The following is a 21,834-nucleotide window of genomic DNA, read 5'->3' as shown; positions in this document are numbered from 1 at the left end:
TTTTAAATTCTGGTTTTACATACAATATACACGATTTAATATACCCCTCTTAAAGGGGGCTGTTGGGCGTCAGTTTGACATTAGAAATTATACATCCTGGCGTTGAAAAGTATATACATAGTGTGACAGGTCAAGCGTCCAAGCTAATGGGATGGATGACGATTCATACAGCTTCCCCTGATATGTTGGCATGTTTGAAATATTTCATCCCTACCCACGCAATGATCACCCATACCCAGGACATCACTGCCGTCAAGACAATGAGAGCAGGGTAATAACCTATGATAGGAAGGGTACTGTCGTTTTCCAGTTCTGGAGGCGCATAAGGAGTTTCCCCTACATCCCAAGCCCAACTCCACACACCAAAGCAACTGCCCATCCCCACGACAAAAACAAGCCAGGTCACGATCAAGATAATCCATCCCCACCACTCTGTTTCGGAATAATCCCAATCCATCTCTTGACTACTCGTCATGTCGGCCGTCGCAAGGGGCGATGTAGCACGATGCATGGCTCTATATTTCGGGTCTGCCTGCAATGTAAAATATGAATCCGAGCTTGAAGACCCAGTTGGAAGGTGGAGGCCGGCAGCAGCAGCAGCAGCAACAGCAGCATTGGTATTTTTGACACGGGGGAAGGACACGACTTCTTCATCGTCGGTTGTTATTTCGTCACCAAGTAAGCTATCCTTTGACTGGCTCTGCTGATGGCGCGGACCGGAGGCAGAGGTGGCAAGCGATCGCTGTGGTGCATTCAACATTTCCCATTTGGTATTTCCCCCCTGAGTGTCGCGATACGAGTCCTCATGAGGTGCTATGCCGCGATCTGGCGAAACTGGGCCAGCCAACGGTCGCAGCGGTTGCGGAGGCAGGTGATGAAGATGTTGGAGCTGCTCGGAGGGTTCTGTACGCAAGACGTCGGACGGGGCCCTGTTGGCTTTCTTGTCGCGAAAGTCAAGTCGCGTACTCAACAAGGCTGCCTTCCTCAGTGAGCCTCTCCGTCTTCGTGTCTTTCGTTGTTGTAATGCACTGGACATCGTCCTTCCGCCCCGTAAGCTGGTGCCTAAATCGTCGCCATCGGGCGGGTCGAGGCCTGAGTGGTCTCTCTCAGGGGTATTTTGGGTCGTCTGGATCATCCGAAGAAAGGAGAGTCTCGATAGTAAGGAGCCGGATGTATTGCGTTTGTGTCCACTGCTTGCGCTTCCGGAGCGCGTGCGCCGAGTGAGAGGATTGTCATTGTCTAGCGACAGAGCCACGTTTTTACTGGTGCTTGCATCTTCCATTGGTGTAAGCTGGAAACGACTAGCTCAGTTGGTCGTTAGTTAGCATGCCCACCGTGAAGGTCCACTCTCAGGATTGCGCCGTCCGGACGGATTTCCATCGCGGAATTCGATGGAGCGAAGGTTGGCGCCCAGAACATGCCAAGCGCCGGCCAATCCGAAAGCGGTAACGCCTACTGGACTGTTCTCTTTTGGACATTGCTAATCACGACTACTGGAGTTTTCTCGACAGACTGGTCCGAGATAGTCTTGCGGTTTCTATAAAGCTACCATGGATTATGCTAGCTGATGCAACTCATTCAAGACAGACTGTTCGGGACACCAAAAGCAAAATAGGTATATAGTATTATCCGAAACGCCAGGGCATGAGGTCATAAGTCGCGACGAAACGCCACGAACATTCGGTATCATGAGATGAAAAGAAAATACTAGAAAGAATCTTGAAGCATACTCAACGCGAAGAGGCAGGGCTGCCGAGATATTCCGTGAAAATGACGAAAGGAAGACTGCTATCAGACAGAAGAGGGCAAATATTTTGGCCAAGGGCCAAGGCGACAGATCCGATCCTAAGATAACAGCCACAGATACACATTTTAAGAAGATACGATACAGACTCGGCAAAAGGTATTTTATGAAATAATGGTCCAACGAGGGGTCAAGAAGCGAACGAAAACTTTTAGTTTATTCCGGCAGAACGCTTGAATCGGAAGTCCAAGAAGCTCTTGAGCAAAGTCGCGCACTTGAAAGAAAAGAGCAGGGAAAGTTTGACAACAAGGTGGACTTGGGGGTATTGGGTGTACGATAACACACAAAATTTCATTTCAAAAAGAAGGCATTGGAGAATGGGAGATGCGCTTAGAAAAATCCACTTCAGGGCAATCATAAGAAAGGGACAGGAGAAAAAAAAAAAAATAAAATAAAAAATAAATGCAAAGCAAAATGGAAACGGGAAAGTACGAAAGTTTGGAGTTATTAAAGAAGGAAACGAAAAGAGAAGGAAAAGGCCCCTCATCACTGTGACAGCTGCAGGTAGCCGTACTTACACTCAAAGATGCATTTGAGGGAAGTTGGTAGAACATGGCAAGCAGCAGCGTACATCGGCAGACTAATTACGCTTGGTAGCCACCGAACCCGTTGCCGAAATTCGCATTGTTTCCCTGGTTCCAGCCAGAATTAGGGGTAGCCTGTCCACGGCCGTAGCCAGTGTTTCCGGGAACCTGGCCGTAGCCCTGACCGGCCATTCCGGGCTGGTCCCAACCCCTTCCAGCTGGGTTTGGACCTGTAGGTCAGATAAGTTAGATACGAGCAACGAGGAAACGGGAGTGATGGAAGGGTTTACCTTGAGGATTCATGGGACCCCCTGGGCCGCCGTACTGAGGGAAATAAGGCGCCGGGCTATTGTTGAAGGCGGGAGGAGCGTTACCCTGCTGGCCGGAGAAGTTGTCAAACTGGCCAGTCGGAGGACGATCTTTACCCCACTACATATACAAATTCAGTAAATCATGCAAGTGGCACCAGAGGTCTAGACACAGGACGTACACTGCACTTCAGGGGACGCCCATTGACGTTGTACCCATTGAGCTGGCAGATGGCCATGGCAGCGTTTTCGTGGGTATCCATCTTGATGAAAGCAAAGCCACGATCTGCCTGGAGGCGAGTCTCCAGAACATACCCAAAATTCTGGAAGAGTGGGACAAGATCGTTCTGCGTAGTGTAAGGGGTTAAGTTGCCCACGTAGCACGTGGTCTGCCACTGCGGGGTCTGTTGAACAACCATGTCGTAGCTCTGGATACCATGGGTGGGAAAATGATGATGACCGAAAGGGGTGGTAGGCGTCATTCCCATGGCCGCCATTGCTTGCTGCTGAGAAATCGAAGGCTGTCCTTTCTGGTTCGCCCAGTTGCAGCGGATCGCACGAGAGCCAAGCCATTCGCCATCCATGGAGGTTAAAGCTTTCTCGGCATCTGTACGGTCACGGAAAGCAACAAAGCCATAGCCACGAGAGCGGCCAGTTTTCATGTCCCACATGACCCGGGCTTCGGAAACTGAGCCAAAAGCAGAGAAGGCCTGCTGCAAAATCTCATCGTTGACCTCATTGCTCAAATCGCCGACGAAAATATGGAAGTGGCCCGAAGTATCCTCCTTGGTCGTAGTGGTAGACTGGTAGGCCCAGTTGACACGGATCTCCTGGAGCAGCTATCAGAACGATGCAATAGAAAACTAACATGTAGACGCATACCGACTGGTGGATTCGGCGCCCGTTCAGAGTCTGCATGGCCCTTTCAGCGGCACCGGGATCATCGAACTCCACAAAACCGTAGTTGTATCCTTTGCTGTTAAACTTCTGTGAGGGTCAGCACGAAAAGCCAATCAATCATTTGGCCATCGAGAGAGCAGTTCGAGGACAGAGGCTAAGACAGAACTCACGTTTTTATCCGGGATGATCTTCACGCTAATGACATGGCCAGTAGTCTCGAAAATTTGCTTCAAAATATCCTCAGTTACCCTCTGGTCAAGGCCACCAACGTAGAGGGCTCTCTTGTTTGGTTCTGGGGCAGCCCGACGAACATATCCACCCGCGCTGGTCGGGGACATCATGTTTCCAGACATTGGAGAAGTGATCGCCGTCGGGATCGGATTGGTGTTCTGTGGAATCACGACGGGGGGGCGAGGCGGTGGCGGCATGTGGGAAGGATTGCCCTGACCATTGCCCTGAGACGCATCGTACTGCTGACCTGAGGCGGCAGCAGAAGTTTGCGGAGGAGGTGGGAGGGTGGAGGTCGAAGCAGGTACGTTATCGGCCATTATCGAAAGATCGCAAGCTGCAATATACAGAAGAACAAATCACTGGAGCGAAGAGATGAACAGGTCAATAGATGCTGGCAGCGTTTGACGGGTACTTCAGAGTGAAATGTCAGTTCTTTTTTTGAGGGGAAAAACGGGACGATGCAGGGCGTTACGCAGTCACAGAATTGGCTGAAGTCGAAAGGCGGAAAGCGACGCGGGGATCGGAACAGAAAAAGAGAGGAACGGGGGAAAACAAAGAAAGGCGCTAGATCATACAGTAAAGCAGAATAATAAACTGTCCGACAGTTAAGGGAGGGTGTTCAAAAAGAAAATGAAGAAAAAACGAAAAGGGACGAACGGTGAAGAAAATAGGTAGCTTGGTGATTAAAAGGCGCTAGGACTCAGGCGACTCAAACAGTCTCAACCACGACCCCAACAATCGAAAAGGTGTGGAAATGGTGGAAAGAACACGAAGAACGGACGAGGAAAAGGTAGAAGAAAGACGAAAGAAGAGAAAACAGAGAGAAGAAACACCACTCAGATCTAGTCACCAGCCAGGAGAAGTAGGGACAGCAGCGCAAGAGAGGAGACAAAATGAAATAAATGGAATGGAAGAAACAGGGGAAAAGGGAAAAGCTGCGATGATCTGACTTAGTTGACAGGAGAATGGAATGGATTGAATGGAGAAAAGAACGAGGAGTTTGGATGGTCAAGAGCCGCCTGGGGTGGGGAGAGCGCTAGCCCAGCTTGGCGTTAGTGCTCTCCTGCCCGCCTTCGTTCATCGAAAGCTGAGCGCTTATTTCCAACTTCCTCAACTTGCCTCACAGTCCTCTTCGTTCCAGGGCCTATCATTGGAGACGGAAGCGCCGAAGACGTTTTATGAATGCCTGTGTTCACGTTTCTACTTTTCCCTCAACTGGTTGGTCCATCGGGGTAGTTGCGTCTACTGGTTTTTCTACCTTTGACTGAGGAACATCCCGACCAAACTGCTCTGCTGCTCATTTGAACCGTCTCATTGTCGATCTATTTAGAATCCTCCTACAGCTGGGTATTAACCCATATCCATCAATCACAGCACCCAACCAAACTCTCGGTTCGGGGTCGAAAACAGTCACAACCATGGCTAATTCAGACTATTCCAATCCCGAATCTCTAGATATTCTCACAGCTATGGTGAACCAGACGGTAAATGCTCCAGCGAACAGCATTTTTTTTGCAGCTAAGAATTTCTGACTCTTCGCAGCTGATCGAGACTGGTCGGTTTTTCCGGTCACAAGGCTCCATGCAATCCAGGGCGCAGTTGAAACGCTCTATCCCGGCCGCTCATGAACAGTTCCAGTGCGCGCTAGACAGTCTCTCGGAGCAGATAGTATGTAAACATCTGATTGGATCAAATTTGCTCTGGATAGCCACCGGTACTGACGTATCATAAGTTCATTGCCAAAGCATTTCTCGAGAGAGACTACGATGCCATCAAGGCTAGAAAGGCTGCACTGCAGCCAGTGCAAGAAGCTGTCAGGGGTGAATCGAGCATGAAGCAAGAGCCCGAGGCTGCGCCCGAGCCGGAGGGAACAGCAGTTGATGCAAGCCAGATTGAATCCAAATCAGCGGAGGATATCACTTCTGCACAACCACTGACAGGCGCGAATATCACCGAGCAAGGATCCGCTGAAACTGCTGTCAAAGCTGAGAAACCAGACGAGACCGCTACCGCTCCGGAACTTGTCCTCTCTGGACCAACAGAAATCAATTTTGACTCTGTATTAAACGATACCGGAGCTGGCGCGAACGAATTCGATCTGAACCTGGATTTCGGGAACGATGACCTCGGCAACGAAAACTTCTTATCGGGATCTAACGTGGACGGCGCCAACACCGGCATTACGGACCAGGGAGGGAAAGGAGGCGAGTCGTTGGCGAATCAAGCATCAGATTTCCCCGGGATGGAGAATCAAGACACCAGCATGCCGACAGGGGGCGATGCGTTTGACTTGGAGTTACAAAAGGCAGAGGGATTCTCCGGTATTGATGGTACACAAGACGACTTATTTGGCGGCAATACGGAGGATATCATGGCACCGGGAGAATCTAGTTTCGACGATCTGTTCATGGAAAGCGAGAACTTTGGCAGCGGTGGGGTTGGTGATCCGAATTTACTGGAAGGAGATGGGTTGATGAATATTAATGAGCTTGATGATAGCTGGTTCACTTGATTTGTTTTCTTCATCTAAGGTAGTGATTGATTCTCGGTTAGCATGTTCGTCTTTCTACAGAGCTGAGTTCCTGGGCGTATACCTAGGCGTGACTTACCTGGGCGTGATATGAGTGAAGAATCCCTGGGACTCAAAATGATGTTGACTTCGGTTGAACCGGATCTGCCAAATACTTTCCAGGCAACCAACCACCCAGACACGCTCCCCCAAGCCTTGGTCCAAGACAAGGCTAATGTAAGGTGACAGCGTGTCTGAGTGTCCAAATGACGCAAGGTAGGCACAATTCCACATGCGGAGGATATTTCAACTTTAAACTTACGAAAAGAAGGAAGCACTTAATGGTGTTGTGACAATCCGAATACAACAGAAATCGATCAATCGGTGTAGACAGTATATGTACATCCACCCATAACTACATAGTAATGTACGTCATTCATGGTTAGCGGAAGTACCTTGCTACTGGGGTTCTATTAAAGTTCAACAGCGTAGTTGCCGTCGAGACTTAGCATCCGTCGATTTTTTTCGAACTGTGGAGTCGGCGTCTTCTTCAGGCTCAATAAGAATAAATTAGGCTACCATCAGGTACAGGCGTGAGGGACGATGAAGTCATCGACGTCTGTAAGATTTCGGCTGAAGTACGGAGATTGTTCGATCTATCTCGGGATACAATTGCCGAGATTCCATTTTTATTGTCTATTGTTAGTTAGGCAATGCCATTGATTTATCTACGGCTGAGAAGAAAAACAAAGAAAAAATAAAAAATAAAAAGAAAGAAAAGGAAAGAAAAGAAATTAGAACAGGATAGGATACGATAGGATATGCATATCCATTTCACGGTTGAGATAGATGCCCACTGGATCAGACAAGGTGGAACCTCACACGCCATAACTGTGGCTGTATTCTCCTCAGAATTTCAAGATACAAATCTAAGGGTTTCCCTTCGATTTTAGAAGATACCTCGGCTGGGATCGGAGATATACAACCGGACTGGAAGAGGTACTTTTACATAGACGGTCGATGATATCACCACTCTAGGCCATCACCAGAACGGCCGAGACCTGACACACTGTCTGATCCCCGCACACTAAGGAGAATCAGAACAGCTTTAGCTAGGAAATCAGCTTCCCGGGTGTCTAGTGCTGCCGGGATATCCGCATCAGGTCAACCTCTTAGGCAGATCAGACAGTCACATGTCCAATGATTGAACTTGGACCTCGCCATATGTAACTATACCACCGCCAACAGTCTTCATCATCAGCGACAGGTGGTGAAGGAGGGGGTGCATGCACTGCAATCACATGGTCGGGGATGGATTCGTAGTCCTCGAGGTGGACTGTAGAAAACCAGTAGATCCGAGTGGATTCCATTCAGAAGACCTCGCTACGAACGATCCCCAAGAGACTATCATCAGGATGGATAGGATTTGTGAATAATATTATTTTAATAGTTTATTTTAATAGTAGTAATATACGGAGTACCAGGGTAATAATAATCTTAGATTTAGCGAGCAACAAAAAAAAAAAAAAAAAGTCTAGTCCGGATCGCCGGATGAGATGAACCTTTCTGCGTCATCATGAAGATGGCGAGTTAAAAAAGTTTCTACTGTTTGGCTTATTCTTTTCCGCACCCAAAACCCCTTCTTTCTACTTCGCCTCACTCCGTGTCATCATCCAATCTCTTTCCGGCTAATAATTGATTTTCCTCATGCTTAACGGTTGTCGTTCTTCTCTGCTCGACCCGGATGATTGAGGTTTCTCTCCCCACAGTGTAGGCCCTTTAATCCTACTACTCTACGTGTATTTCCATTCATCATTCGACAACGATCTACTTCGTCCATTTATTTCATTTCCACTTCAACTATCTCTCCGCCACACCGTGTGTTACTCCTTGCGTTGGTCTGTCGATCAGCTGCCCAACACGGTAAACCAGGCAAAAGCAATACGGGCATCTCCAACTGGTCCGCCAGACGCTCATCGATCATCGCCTATACAGCACGCAGTAACTAGGTGAGTACGTACCTTTGATCTTGTCGCATCGCTTTATTCCCCCCCTTTTCCTTTCTTTTCATCTCGTTCGATTCGATTTTTTTCGGTCTCTCCTTAGGTCTTTGTCTAGACCTTCAACCCCTACCTGATTCCATCTGTGGTTTCAGATATCCGTTTCACTGCCCACAAGGCTGTGTTTGATTTTTTTTATTTTTATTTTTTTATTTTCCCCCTCCTTTCCTATCTTCTATTTCCCTCCATTTTCCTCCTCGTCTTCTATTATATGTAAAGGAGATACTGTCTTCCCCACAAATGATGCTTCGGAATTGGGGTTGCGCACGATGACCACCGCTCACATGCCCCCTTTGCAGGAGCATCCTTCGAGATCAGTCACGACTCCTACAAACCCTGTCACTCAATTTCCCTGCGCTTCATCTGAATCTTTCTCTCGGTCCGCTGGTCTTGAACCCTCCAGACCTCCCCACCACCGCTCAACACCATCCACAACCATCGCGACCGCCGAATCCGAGGCCGAACAATTTCCTAAGCAGAACAATTGGCGGGATTCGATATTCAGAAAGCTGGCGGGACCGCGGGAGAACGCAAAGCGCTTGCTCCGCTTGGGGGTCCCCATCCATTCGCCGTCTTCTCCGTCCTTACCACCTGTCCGTTCCATGCGCCGAACACGCCGTCCGCGTCCTGTTTCGGAGATTGTATTGTCTCCCGACGATGCGCAAATGCTCGCCTCCGCTAATTTAGGAACGGGAAGAATGCGCGCCGGCTCCTCGCCGACGACATCGGTCTCGCAATCCTCCTCAGTGTCTGTGCAAACTGGCTCCGCGACTGGAGACCCGACGCTGCCATTTCCCGCACTGAGCAACGAGAAGATCGTGGCGACGGGCAGTGGTATCTCGGTGGGGATTGCCCTAACAGAGCCGGTCCTATATCTTCAAGGATACGACCCGAATGACCCCAGCACGAAGAAACCCGCGATCCTCCGAGGGCAGCTGCATCTCAAAGTCACCAAGAGTGTCAAAATCAAGAAAATCTCGATTTGCTTCCGTGGTCAAGCGCAAACCGACTGGCCAGAGGGTAAGCGTGTTGCCTTTACTGATTCAACCCTTCTGTGAATGCTGACCGGCTCTCAATTCTCCAGGGATTCCACCACGGAAGATCCATTACCATGACAAGAAAGATTTGGTTACCCACGGGGTCATGTATTTCAATCACGGCGACACGGCCTTAATGCAGAATGACTATGGAGCTCACTTTTTCCAACATGCGAAGCCAGTGACCACTATGTCGGGTAAGGACGGTCCAACAACTGTCACTCGCGAAATTGTTTCCATGACCGGGTCCTCTCTCTCGCTGCATAGTGGCCACACCTCGAGCAGGGAAGTCAAACGGCTCTCACTGCAGTCCAATCAGTCGTGCAGTTTCGGGAAAAATGATGCCCCCTCCGTCGCACCCGCACCACAGCGTAGCTATCGAATGTTTCCAGTGGGGGATTACCTGTATAGTTTTGAATTTCCAATCGATGGCTCTCTCCCGGAGACGATCAAGACGGACCTCGGTTTTGTTCGGTATGATCTTGAGGCCATCGTGGAACGGTCTGGTGCTTTCCGGCCCAACCTGCTGGGAACCCTGGAGGTCCCTGTGATTCGTACTCCGGCGGAGGGCTCGCTGGAGCAAGTCGAACCGATCGCCATCTCTCGCAACTGGGAAGATCAGTTGCATTATGACATTGTCATTTCGGGCAAATCGTTCCCATTGGGCAGTCAGGTTCCCATTGCTTTTAAACTGACCCCCTTGGCGAAGGTTGAATGCCACAGGATCAAAGTCTACGTGACAGAGAATATCCAGCACTGGACCGCAGACAAGAGCGTTCACCGATACCAGCCAGCCAAGAAGGTGCTCCTGTTTGAGAAGCGAGCAGACTCCGCCAGTACAAGTACGTATCCCGGCAGCTCGATGCGAGTCATGGCGGGTGGTGGCATTGACTGGGATCACCGTACGGCTGCTGCCAGAGGGGACGAAATTGTGGATCGAAATCGGACGAATCTTCTGGGAGACCTTTCGAGCGATGCGGGCGTTGGGCCGACCGAGATGGAGTTCAGCGTCCAACTGCCGAGTTGCCATGAGATGAGGGCCCGAGAAGAAACTCAGCGACTGCACTTCGACACGACTTACGACAACATACAAATCAACCACTGGATCAAGGTATGAGGACGCTGGTCCACCACGCTCTCAAGAAAAATGAGCTGACGTGACTTTACCTTAGATTGTTCTCCGCCTCTCGAAGCCCGACGAAAGAGATCCTAACAAACGTCGACATTTCGAGATCTCCATCGACTCTCCGTTCCACCTCCTCTCTTGCAAGGCGACTCAAGCCAACATTTATCTCCCAGCGTATACGTCGCCTAATTCGGAGCCAGTAGCCCCAGCGCAGGAATACGAATGCGGGTGCCCCGGTGCGCCCTTGCTCTACCTAGACAATCCCGCCGGTCCTGCACCGGCCTCCAATGATCGAGAGGAGCCTACCGGTTCATCTGTTACTCGGAGTTTCACCAGCGGTTCTGGCGGGTTGGCTCGACCCCCTCAGGCACACCTGGCGCACGAACCGGATGAGCGGGGGCAAGAGAATGCACCACGGCCCATGCATCTCCTGCGGGCTCCATCCTTTGCTCCTCCCGCATTTGAGGATGTTCCCCCTCCGCCTCCTCTTGTGACCCCTCCACCGGAGTACACCACCATTGTCGGTGACATCGGCCGAGAGGCGGTCCTCGAGGATTATTTCTCGCGGTTGTCGACATACGAGGATCATGCGGATGACGAACGGGGTCGAGGACGTGTCGATGTCCCTCTGACACCCGGCGGGCGGGTCAATCGCAGCATGGACGTTCCTCGAGAATGGATACGTTTGGATGAGCCAACGGCGTAACTCGTGTATATGGCGTCACGGTGTGGCTCGATTACGAAGTAATGAAGGTATCGGATTTAGTGATTTTTTTTCTTTTTCTTTTAAAAAACATTTTCTTTTTGGTTTAAAGAAGGGACCATGGGAGTTGAGAGTTCCATACACTCGGCATACATTTGGATGGGATTTACGATAGCGCTGTATGTTAGATTTACTAGGGACACCGTATATTTTTGTTCATGATGGTTTCGGTTTTCACGGGGCGTGGGAAGGATCGACGGCGCTGGATTGGATGGCATTCGATGAGCATCTTTTGATCTATACATACGTCATACATATTGGGATTCTGTCTTATACTGTCTTTGATGTTTCTCAGTACCATTATCAAATATGTACTGTACTGTACTTTCCTCGAAATTCTACGGAGTATAGAGTCCAGTTCTTCCTTTGTTCGATATAGCCGATCCATGCCACTCAAGTGCCTACATATGTGATTTAATGCATGTTTGTGATTATCTGCAGTCGGTGCATCCGGTACTGGGCTTAGTTGATAGGTCCATTGGAATCAATCTCGGCTGAACGCCACAGCTGAGCCTTGGACAACGGTGGAGTATACTCCGTACTCAAGGGCTTGTCGATCTTCAGCTTTGGACTGTATTCACAAGGTAGTCGAGAGTTCGGATTAAATGAAGTATCTACTTAACTAAGTATTGGAAGGTGGAGAATTAACTCATATTTTATTATTTTGTCCTACATATCTTATTACACCTTATTCTATTCTATTCCACTCCCCAGTAAATGAATAGCTACTGTCTTAGTTCAGCTTAAAATTCTATTTCAGCCGGTCCTGAGATCCATCCATGCATGATCTACCAAGCTGAGTACAACTCTACAGGCATACAGAGAACGTCTATTCAGTTCAAAAAATTTCTTTAAGAACATCTATGTAAATTGCAGCATTTCCCGTTATCTGCTTAGGAACTCCGTATGGTACGCAACATCCGAGGGGAATATATAGATGGCTCATGATACTATTGAAATTGTTCGGCGCTAATAATCAATAAAATAACCTATCGATGTATGCATTCCTACTGCGGAGCTGAAATGTCTCAATATTCTGCGATTGGGTATGCGGGTTTCTCCTTACTGATCTGGATTTAGCGAATCGGACGTCGATCTTAACATTGTGTACATATATATAAGGTACCTATTACTGAGCTTTCCTCGCTCTCGTTTTTGTTTATCTATATGTTGTTGTGATTTGATAGCTTCAACAAATATCTGTATCATACCATATTACCTACCGCAATCATGAAGCTCTCTCTGTTCCTCTCAACCTCTGTCTTAGCAGGGTATTGTCTAGCATTTAACCCTTCAGTTCTCGAAGACATTATATACAACACCAACAAGCTCAACCAGTGGAATATTGACCTGACCAACGGTAACCATGGCAGCCACGCAGTGGGCGATTACATGGTTTCCAAGGCTAGGGACCTGGAGGACCCATCGAAAATCGTGAATAAGCTGAATGAACAGACTACAAACATTGTAATTGGTCCCAGACCCTATCACGTTACGCAGTGAGCACACCTGATAGACTAACATGAAATGTCTGGACGATAGGATTCTGAATGTAGAAGCCTTTTGACCCTATCAATCAAAGTAAGAAAGTCCCTGGGTCTAGATGAGATGGAGCTGTTGCTAACAGTGGCCGAAGTTATCGAAAGACCTCCATGATCTGTTTGACAACGTGCAGCGACCACAGGTTCTCTGTGACGCGGATTTTCAGTCCAAGGTCCAGCAGTTTGCAGACTTGATCGTTGACCACCCTCATGTTCTCCAGGTTGGTGACACCTACTTAGCTATTTGCTTGCTTGCTTGCTTGCCGATTAGATGATTGACTGTTCCTTCTAGGTCGCGGAGGATAGATTTAAGAGAGATTGCGACCTTGATGCTAATGACCTTCAAAGAGCCTCGGCCAGTTTCGAATCGACCTACTCGGCCTTCGATAGCATGCTGGATAGCCTGAGTAATCCTCAAGAAAAGTGCTCAAACTAATTCAGGGCATGTTGAATTGTGGACGGTGTGTAGCGTACTTAGCGTATTAATAAATAGCCTACTTCAATAAAATTCAGCTGCACTAAAAAGGTACATGTTAGCCAGCGTAGTTCTCTAAAATATTGACACCTTGGTGGCGAGAAGGATGAAGGCATGACTAGCTTGATTCTGTTGGATTTGGAGACCATAATAGCATTGTTTGAGCACCTATCTCTAGTAGTCTTGTTGCCGTTCAGCGCGGTGAGCAGGTCATTGCTATACAAGAAGTCTAAGCTGTTGGTCCTGGTCCCTCCGAAGCAGCATCATAACCCATTTTGAAGAGAATTTGGTTCTCACTATTTAAACCACATCCAAGACAGAGCCCATACATAACATATAATAATCCTAGGTAGGAGTAGTTGCATCCATCATGGCAAGTGGAGCTAAGTATTGTTAGCTTGGGGAACAGTCTCCGTGATTAAAACTCACGTGACAAATAGTCATCCAGTTCCTTACATTTACATCATTCTCGCAACCGCAAAAGACATTCACCGCCCATTCCCGCCTAGTATTCGAATTATTCAAGGTTCGATGACCCCGGGTTCAAGTACAAACCACTGTTTGCATGTTCAACATCCCCAGAGAGCTAGAGTGAAGTTCAAAATGGCTATCGAGGTGGTTCCGCTCACAGAGGCAGACATTCCTGAAGCGATCGAAGTCATCCAGCAAGCATTCGAAGATGACCCATATTTCAAATGGGTCTTTGATTCTGCTAACGTGAGTCATGAACCTTCGATTTTAAGCGAGACCATAAATCGAAGCACAACCATGCTAACATGATCAGCCCTCTCATAACGCCGGTCGAGACAAAATCGACCTGCGTTGATGACTGTCTTGAGGCTGAGAAGATATAGTTTAATAAGCAAAGAAACCATGGCTCTCTCGCCGCCCGTTGCCTGTGGGGTATCAACAACGCCCTGTTTTACGTCGCAAAGGAGTTCATCGAGAGCAATGGAGTGAGCTCCGCAGATCGACGTAGTATGGCCTCGGGATCGTCTCGTATCGTGGGCGTCTCTTGCTGGTTGCCACCCCATGCACCCTCGGAGCCAGAAAGCTGGTCCAGCTGGTACCAAGGCTGGGTGTTGTCTTTCCGCCAGGGTTTGAATAACCTGTACCATTGGGGTCGAGGGGGTCTCATCTCGCGGCGGTATTGGATCTGGAAGGAGAAACAAGGGGAAGCTCAGAGTGCCATCTGGGATGATTCCAAGGGGTACTATTTCTGCAATATTGTGGCAGTCAAGCCGGATGCACAGGGCCGAGGTATTGGAAGGAAGCTGTTTGAGGTAGTTACTGACCGAGCCGATCGCGAGGGGGTGAAATCATATCTGGAGAGTTCGCGGAACGTGCCCAACGTGCAGATCTATGAGAAAATGGGGTTTGAGATGAAAATGGAAATGGAATGTCGAGACGGGGATGATATCTGTATGGTAGGTTTTTTTTATTTTTTTTTTTTTTATCTTATTTTATGCTTTTCAGGATCTAATTCTGGTGCTAATGGGTACAGCTATATTGCATGGTTCGTGAGCCAAAGACTCGGACGTGAGAAGGGTGAGACTGAACGGTGTTTTAAATAATTGCGAAATTGCGGCATTTAATAACTAATCGGTTGGGACTGTGCTGACTGGAATTGTCATTCGCTGTGCATCAGAATTTATGCTTAGTTAGAATGAATGTTTTTTTTTTATTTTTTTCTTGTAAGAGAATTGAGTTTCCTATAAAAAGAAGTGGACTAAAGAAGTTGTGAGAGAAGAAACCGCACACAAACTTAGGAACCAACGGATCATGCCAGACACCGTCGGTTTTTGACGTTTCAGGATCTTGTCCAAACCGAAAATCGCTGATGGTTCGTTCGTATAATTTCGGAACGATCTCCTGAAACCCGGGGTAAGGTCCTGGATCCACTGGGTCAACCGACTGTTTGTAGTTTTCTTTTTACGCGAAGGAATCGACGGGATTGATTATTGTTGAGTATCATAGCTCTTCCAGTATACTTAGGAATGCTGACGATCCTTAGGGAGTTCCCACTATAGATGACCCATATCACGCTGGAACGTCAACAGTCGCAACTCTTCCTTCGTAATGGGTTTCCAAGTCGAGGTAAGTTTCTCGTTAGTGCGAACGGGAAACGCTATGACTCGAGCATCGTTGTTTCATAGTGTCGACCGTTCATGCGAGTTTGGCTCGTCCCAAAGATAGGCCGGTCAGGTGTTTGTGAGATTGTCGCGCTTGTCGTGGATTCACCAGTTCAGGAGACTCCTCACACAGATATTCTGACAGGTTGAAACGGGCCTGAATTTTGGCTCTGTCGTTTTTGGTTCTTACTTCTGGTGACAGCCAGTGCATAAATTGTCGGGATCCCGTCCTCAGCTCAGTTCTTAAGTTAATACTTCCCGCTCCCATCTATTATACTTATTTTTATTCTTATTCTTATTACTACTGTTGATTGTCTAGTGTTTAATACATACATCCTTCCGGCTATCCTTAATTTAAATCCTCGCCACCAAAACCCACTTCACCATGTTTTAGCCTGACGATGACCGAAAACGACCAACCGCTCGACAATCCCCAATTCCACTCCGATGCCTCCTTCAGCCCGAATTCCTCCCCTTCTTCTCTCTCTCTCGCGGACAAACTCGGTCTGATCCTGGGCATAATAGGCACGTTATCCCCACCCTGAGCATGCAACCCTACCTAACAGCCACCTAGGCGGCGTGACGTTGATCGTCCTCGTCGTCGTCTTCATAGTCCTTCGAATGAAACGCGGCCCGAGTTTCACCCTCCGATCATTCATCCCCCGGCGCCGCGCTGCTCCTGATAGACGACGACAAACTCCAAGGGCGAGGGTTGATCCCCCCGAAAAGGAGGGTCTCGCCAGAATCAACACCAAGCCCAAGGCCCGCAAACCACCAGTCTGGGACAAGGAATTGGGCTTGAAGGAAGGCCCCCAAGGGACAAGGCCAACGAGGCCACCGAGACCGCCGAGGCCGCCGAAACAGCAGAGGCCTCCGATACCTCGAAAAGACGTTGATACAGTCATCTCCGTGCCTGTCTCTGCTTATGCAGTGTCTCGCGGGAAACTCAAAGAGCCGTTCCTCCTTCCCCCGAGTCCTGCGGTGAGTGGCATCACGACAAGTACAAGGTCGTCTACCGCGCTGCCGTCGGCGCTGTTAATTGGGATACACAAGGGATGACCTTGCGTGATTGCTTTCGTATTATAATATGATACCCCTGTATTTAATAAACCTCAGTATATACCCACTAGGAATCACAGATGATATAAGGGAAGCCCTGCTCTATACTCTTTAGATCAATCTGAACATTGTCTCAAATAGTAGTAAGGACAGCTCAACCAAACACGACATTCAATTTCCAACCCCTGAATAACAAACGATTCCTTACACCTCCCATCCTATTTCACCCACCACGAAATGACAATCTAACATCCCTGCTAGCTGATATCCGTCCACTCCGGTACCCTTGAGACTGCCAAAGTACAGTACAGCACATAAGTACACAGTACTCCTCATACCTCTCCCATAGTACATGCATAACAGGGTACCTGGCAAGTATTTATGTAGGGTATTTAATTTATGTACGCAGCCAGAAAGATAAGGCAAGATAGGTTATCATGATTCCCGTGCTTACCTAGCTACATACCTACCAAGGTACCTAGTTAAATTATCATGCAGGATGACTGACCTCGGTAGACATGTTATTTGGATGGTACTAAGATAGGTAATGAAATTGCTCGTGCTGATTTAGCTTCTTCTTATTTTTTTTATTTTTTTTTTGCCCTGGTTGGTTGGGTGGTGAGCCGCCTTACTATCAGCAATCATGCATTGCATTTTGACAGGTCGGGAGATGTTGTTCCTGCAGCTGCATTTGCATCGGGTGTCTATCTGTTGCTTTGCTTTGATTGTTTGATCGGGATTCCGTCATCTAAGCTATCTTTACCCTTGTTGGGCTTTTTTTGGACTTAATATATACGGAGTATCTATACATTTGATAGGTCTTTCAAAGGATTGCTCGGGTAATACCGTGCCCAGGTAGGATCATTTATTGTAGTTCTCGGCAGAAAGCACTGTGTGATGTATATAGAATGTGCGGGTTAATAAATTAATTATTAGGTACGTACCTTACCCACTGCACTGCTATCTAATGTACGATCTGGTAGATTGTCAAGGACCATTGATAAGAAGATGCATCAGATTACACCACACACTTATGCAGATATTCTGCACCAGGTCTCTTCCCTGTCAACTAAATTCTTACCGGCAGGGTCAGCGGTCGGTAGTAATAGCCGCTCATATCATAACGTATATATCCCTCTGGCCGAGAACATACAATAGACCGGACTGGATGAAAGAATACAATACTTTGCTGATGCTTAAATAATGCTGTCATTCTTGCATCATATTCTTCTGTATATCATGCATGTCGTACGGATGTTCTTCCTGTTGACATCGTAGAACCTATATCCCGGCCCGGTCCCGGGTGTCACGCCCTATGTATAGATCTGTAATTTTACTCCGATATTCGACGGCAAATACTCGAGACTAGTCTGCAGGGTTACCCTGCTTGCCATATGACAAATTTATGCCGGTTGGTTTTGTTCATCAACCGGGCTGTCGATCTTCCAGGATCTTAATCCTGATAGGTAGCGCCGGGACGAGAATCAAGAGGGAAGGTAGGGACGGTCTACGGTCTACAAAAGAAAAATTATGAGTCGCCTATTCTATCCGAAAAGCGATAGGAATCATTGTCCAGGACGAAGATCGACAACTAACCGTTTGTTGTTGTTGCATTGCACTCCGCGGATGACGTAAGTATGATATCGGTCAAGTGGGAGAGTGAGTAGCAATAAGTGATAAGATGGTAGTCTGTACAAGCGGCAAAAATATCGTCTCGCCGTGTCTGTGTTGATTTGTTAATCGTGATCTTCCCGTTGTAGCGGCCGTATAGAGTAGTTCCTAATGCAGCGTCGTCATTGCAATCGAACCACACGTTCCAAGAAACGACAACATCCCATCGATTTCTAGGTCCTACCTGGGTTAAGCAAGGTACATAATGAGCGACAGAGTGGACCGACAGACGTTATTAAATCCTTGGCCTGTAGGCTCACACATGCAGATTCGGCCCGAGAGTGGGTTGGACCAAAAGAAAGAAAGAAAGAATAACAACAATAACAACAACAACAACAGCAACTAATACTACTACTAGTACTTCGTACACAGTACCCTGTAGGTACAAACGACAATACGAGCAATGAGAAGACGCCGTTGTCGCGGGGCAGAAGCATAAAGCGGTGGTCAGTCTGAGAGACTAATTTAGACTGGCTGGCCATCCGAAAAATACTCGATCTCCACCCGGAACGGGAGTGGGGCCATCCCCCCTTCTCTCTGTGTCGCTGTCGAACCCCACTCCATTTGGCTCTTTTAACTCGTTGGTGTCTGATAGGCTTTCGGTCTGGGATGCTTCCAAGTTCCTTATGTGTAACCACGGCATGGTCAGGATGGGAGCCACATGGGGAGCGGATGGATTGTATCTGACGATGTATTCAATTTGGTAGAGGTGATCTTTTTATTGATTGATTGATTGATTATTGAATTGGTTTTTTGTCTATCCAGTGGGAAGAGATAAAAGCAACGGGTAGGGCGCGGACAATGGCCAATTGATCCAGGGAACCCTAGTGAAGTTTAACTGAAAACCTGACACAACATTCGAACTTAGTCCGGATAAAAAGGGAAAGGACAGGAAAGACTAGAGAAATAAAATAATAGTAGGCACTATTAAATACATGCTAAAAATAAAAAAGAAAATTATTCTGTATATGAAAGAAATCAAAATAGAGCACCGAAATAAACCCATATCGAATCCTTGCTCTATCTTGTTGGATTCCCATGTGACCCTCGCCGTTCTCCAGTGCTAGTAGGCACCACTCCGGCTCTCACAGGCCAAAGCCAGGCTATAGTTCGGCCGGTCGGAGGAGCACAGACTTCATCTGGGCCTCCATCGAAGCAGCATGAGATGTTCTTGGCAGGCAACGGGCCTGCAGCCCATTGCGTCAACCCGGACCTTAACAACCTCACACTGTCTACAACTCACTAGCTAGCGAACTAGTAACAACCCTACCTGCTACCTACCTACTAGTATAGGTATGCCGACATCCCTCAAGCATATCTCGGTACAGGGGTCAAGGCGCGCTGCTTGTGTTGTTCTGTGTACCATGTCTCTTGGTCCTTCCCTCCCCCCCCCCCTACCTGAGGATTCAATTCGCCCTGCATCTTTCTCTCTCCCTCTCACTTCATTGCCAGCTGTTCACATCAACCCAGACATGTGATGCGCTGGTTTTTAAAGTCTAAAGCGATGTGGTCCGGGACGTCGGCTACAAACGGGAGTGGTTGTTCCCCTCTTCTCAAACACAGCTGTCTACTCCGTACATTTGTTATCCTTGCGCTCTAGAGAGAGAGGAAAAAAAAAAAAAAGAATAAAATAAAGATCTTTTTAGACGCCCGGGCCAACGCCTTCCGTACGCATAGCATATCCCACTCGGATGTATAAACTAGACAGGCCCAATTCACGTTTTGCTGTGAATGTGATAATAAGCGGGGGGGAGAAAAAAATGGGAGACAGTAAAATATAATAATAATAATAAGGTCAACTGAAGAAAATAAATAAATAAATACGAAGGAAATGAATAGATAGAAATTAAGACAGCCAAGAATGGAATAGAAATTAAGAGGGGTAGCTTGAGCCCGCAAAATACGACGAGTGCAGGGAAAAAAAACCATCCAAAATATGAAATAAACTGGGAAAAGAAAAAAGCATATCGCGCAATTTTCAACGGGGTATTGCCAGAGAGTCGTTCCGAATTCGTTAATTCCGTCGTAAAGATAATTGATGATGGACCCGATACACCTGCTAGATTAGGTGAACATAGTCGGTCCAAGCCGCAGGAAAGGATTAGGAGGATTTCCTCTCCCCTGAAGAAGAGAAGAGAAGAAAGCTTGGGGCTTTGTTGATGAAGATTCGCCATCTAGCGACATAGACGACATTTGCCAACGACAACTATGAATCGATCGTGTGGACTATCGGGGCATCGGCTGTCCTTGGACCCATCTATGGATGTTCGAATGAAATGCACGCTGGGCTCTCGGCAGGTGCTGTAGATGTAATAGTTCTTAAAGTAATTGCACATTCTTGGTGCATTCGACGGTCGAACTATTGGCGGATAGAAGGTATCAAAGTTCGAGGAATAGAGTGGCGTGTTCGTGGGTGGGAATAGAGTTACGTCCCCCCCCTCATCAAGGTACGAATGGGTCGGGATCAAGGATAAGAGAAACGTATGAAGAATTTGAAGAAGATATCTGCAAGTCAAGGACCGTTGACTCGACCCAGATCAAGCAGGAGGAAGACTCATGAATAATATATGTATGCCGTCATAGCGGGCTGTTACAGAATGGTGTTTGCCAGCTGGGAGCACCAGGGTATGGGGCCCATCACAAGCCGGTTGCAGCAAGGTTAGACAGGGGAGACAGGAAGAAGAAAGTTCAGGGAATTATTAATTTTAGTTTTATTCTTTTTTCATTTGGTTTTTTTTTTTTTTTTTTTTTTTTTTCCCCCCCCCCTTTTTGTTTTTTTTTTTTTTTCTGTCCTTTGAAACAATTAAAAATAGAAGGAAGAAAAGAAAATTCGACGGCGGTCTACAAACCATTCCTGACTTCATTGCTGAATAACCCTGTAGATATGCGGGTCTGGTGTCATCAGACGTTACTTCTACCGCTACTGCCTGGAAAAAAAGAAAGAGAGAGAGAGAGGGACAAAAAAAAAAAACCTAAAAGACGAAGAGGGAGAATACTCCGTAATCAATCAGTTAATCAATCCCGCGGCTGCTAAGCTTGAAGGAGTACCGACGGGAAGTGTGAGTGTTCCACCATTGTTAACGCTGAACTGATCCGTTCAATGGGAGATCGACGCGGTCCCTCGCAGCCGTTGATGCTTTACTTACACGTGGCGCTAACTAGGATCTACATGCAGGAGGAAATGATGATTCCATGGAGGTTCAGCTCCAGGGTCATCTTCAGGGAGTCAACAGATCGAGAGAAGAGCGAGTCTAAAGCAAAAAAGTTCCGTGGAGGCTAGCCACTGCCGATGTAACCGACATGGAGATGTGCGAAACGGCTGCTCTGCGCCTGGTTGGAGATAGTTCCCGAGCTGGTCCGATTATTGGCCAATGTCATCAATCTTGATCGTCCCGACGAGTGCACCTATATGCGATACATTTAAGCCATCGTTAGGCTACAGGGACTCGTATGGAGTAAAATTCCTTAGTTCTGTTAGTTGCACTGCAAAACCACAGGTTGTCACCCAATACATCGGGCCAACATGAGAAATAATAAGCGCAATGGGAGGGTGATGGTTTCCATCATGTCTTGCAAACCAGCATGTAACGTCACTTCTTCGAAGCCCTTTTCCATCCTGACTAACTCGGAGCCGAGAGATCATGATTTAATTTCCTGGAAGGCTAATGTAAGGTCCTGAGATGCCATTGTCAGT

General features: G+C 47.7%; 6 protein-coding genes across 6 annotated transcripts; 4 read left to right on the top strand and 2 right to left on the bottom strand.

The window, feature by feature from the left end:
- Positions 1-163: 163 nt before the first annotated feature.
- ATNIH1004_000810 (PIG-Y family protein) lies at positions 164-1,380 on the bottom strand (the record flags this gene model as incomplete). Its single annotated transcript, XM_033565515.1, has 2 exons — positions 164-1,275; positions 1,335-1,380. 2 exons carry the CDS (start codon positions 1,378-1,380, stop codon positions 164-166), a joined length of 1,158 nt encoding a protein of 385 aa, XP_033431272.1.
- Positions 1,381-2,388: 1,008 nt separating this feature from the next.
- On the bottom strand, positions 2,389-4,084 carry ATNIH1004_000809 (nuclear and cytoplasmic polyadenylated RNA-binding protein pub1; the record flags this gene model as incomplete). Its single annotated transcript, XM_033565514.1, has 5 exons — positions 2,389-2,558; positions 2,619-2,757; positions 2,819-3,466; positions 3,519-3,623; positions 3,707-4,084. 5 exons carry the CDS (start codon positions 4,082-4,084, stop codon positions 2,389-2,391), a joined length of 1,440 nt encoding a protein of 479 aa, XP_033431271.1.
- A 1,101-nt stretch (positions 4,085-5,185) lies between these two features.
- ATNIH1004_000808 (uncharacterized protein) lies at positions 5,186-6,279 on the top strand (the record flags this gene model as incomplete). Its single annotated transcript, XM_033565513.1, has 3 exons — positions 5,186-5,251; positions 5,310-5,435; positions 5,500-6,279. 3 exons carry the CDS (start codon positions 5,186-5,188, stop codon positions 6,277-6,279), a joined length of 972 nt encoding a protein of 323 aa, XP_033431270.1.
- A 2,326-nt stretch (positions 6,280-8,605) lies between these two features.
- Positions 8,606-11,205, top strand: ATNIH1004_000807 (arrestin family protein; the record flags this gene model as incomplete). The annotated part of the gene is made up of 3 exons (XM_033565512.1): positions 8,606-9,356; positions 9,421-10,484; positions 10,546-11,205. The coding sequence occupies 3 exons, from the start codon at positions 8,606-8,608 to the stop codon at positions 11,203-11,205; spliced, it is 2,475 nt and encodes an 824-aa protein (XP_033431269.1).
- A 1,287-nt stretch (positions 11,206-12,492) lies between these two features.
- ATNIH1004_000806 (uncharacterized protein) lies at positions 12,493-13,239 on the top strand (the record flags this gene model as incomplete). The annotated part of the gene is made up of 4 exons (XM_033565511.1): positions 12,493-12,761; positions 12,819-12,843; positions 12,899-13,024; positions 13,096-13,239. 4 exons carry the CDS (start codon positions 12,493-12,495, stop codon positions 13,237-13,239), a joined length of 564 nt encoding a protein of 187 aa, XP_033431268.1.
- Positions 13,240-13,881: 642 nt separating this feature from the next.
- ATNIH1004_000805 (GNAT family N-acetyltransferase) lies at positions 13,882-14,821 on the top strand (the record flags this gene model as incomplete). Its single annotated transcript, XM_033565510.1, has 3 exons — positions 13,882-13,995; positions 14,133-14,705; positions 14,783-14,821. The coding sequence occupies 3 exons, from the start codon at positions 13,882-13,884 to the stop codon at positions 14,819-14,821; spliced, it is 726 nt and encodes a 241-aa protein (XP_033431267.1).
- Between the last annotated feature and the right edge of the window lie 7,013 nt (positions 14,822-21,834).

This window comes from Aspergillus tanneri (genome assembly GCF_003426965.1).
Source record: "Aspergillus tanneri strain NIH1004 chromosome Unknown AapTan_2_pilon_pilon_pilon, whole genome shotgun sequence".
Classification (NCBI taxonomy): Eukaryota; Fungi; Ascomycota; class Eurotiomycetes; order Eurotiales; family Aspergillaceae; genus Aspergillus; species Aspergillus tanneri.
This window is presented reverse-complemented; position numbering and strand designations above follow the sequence as displayed.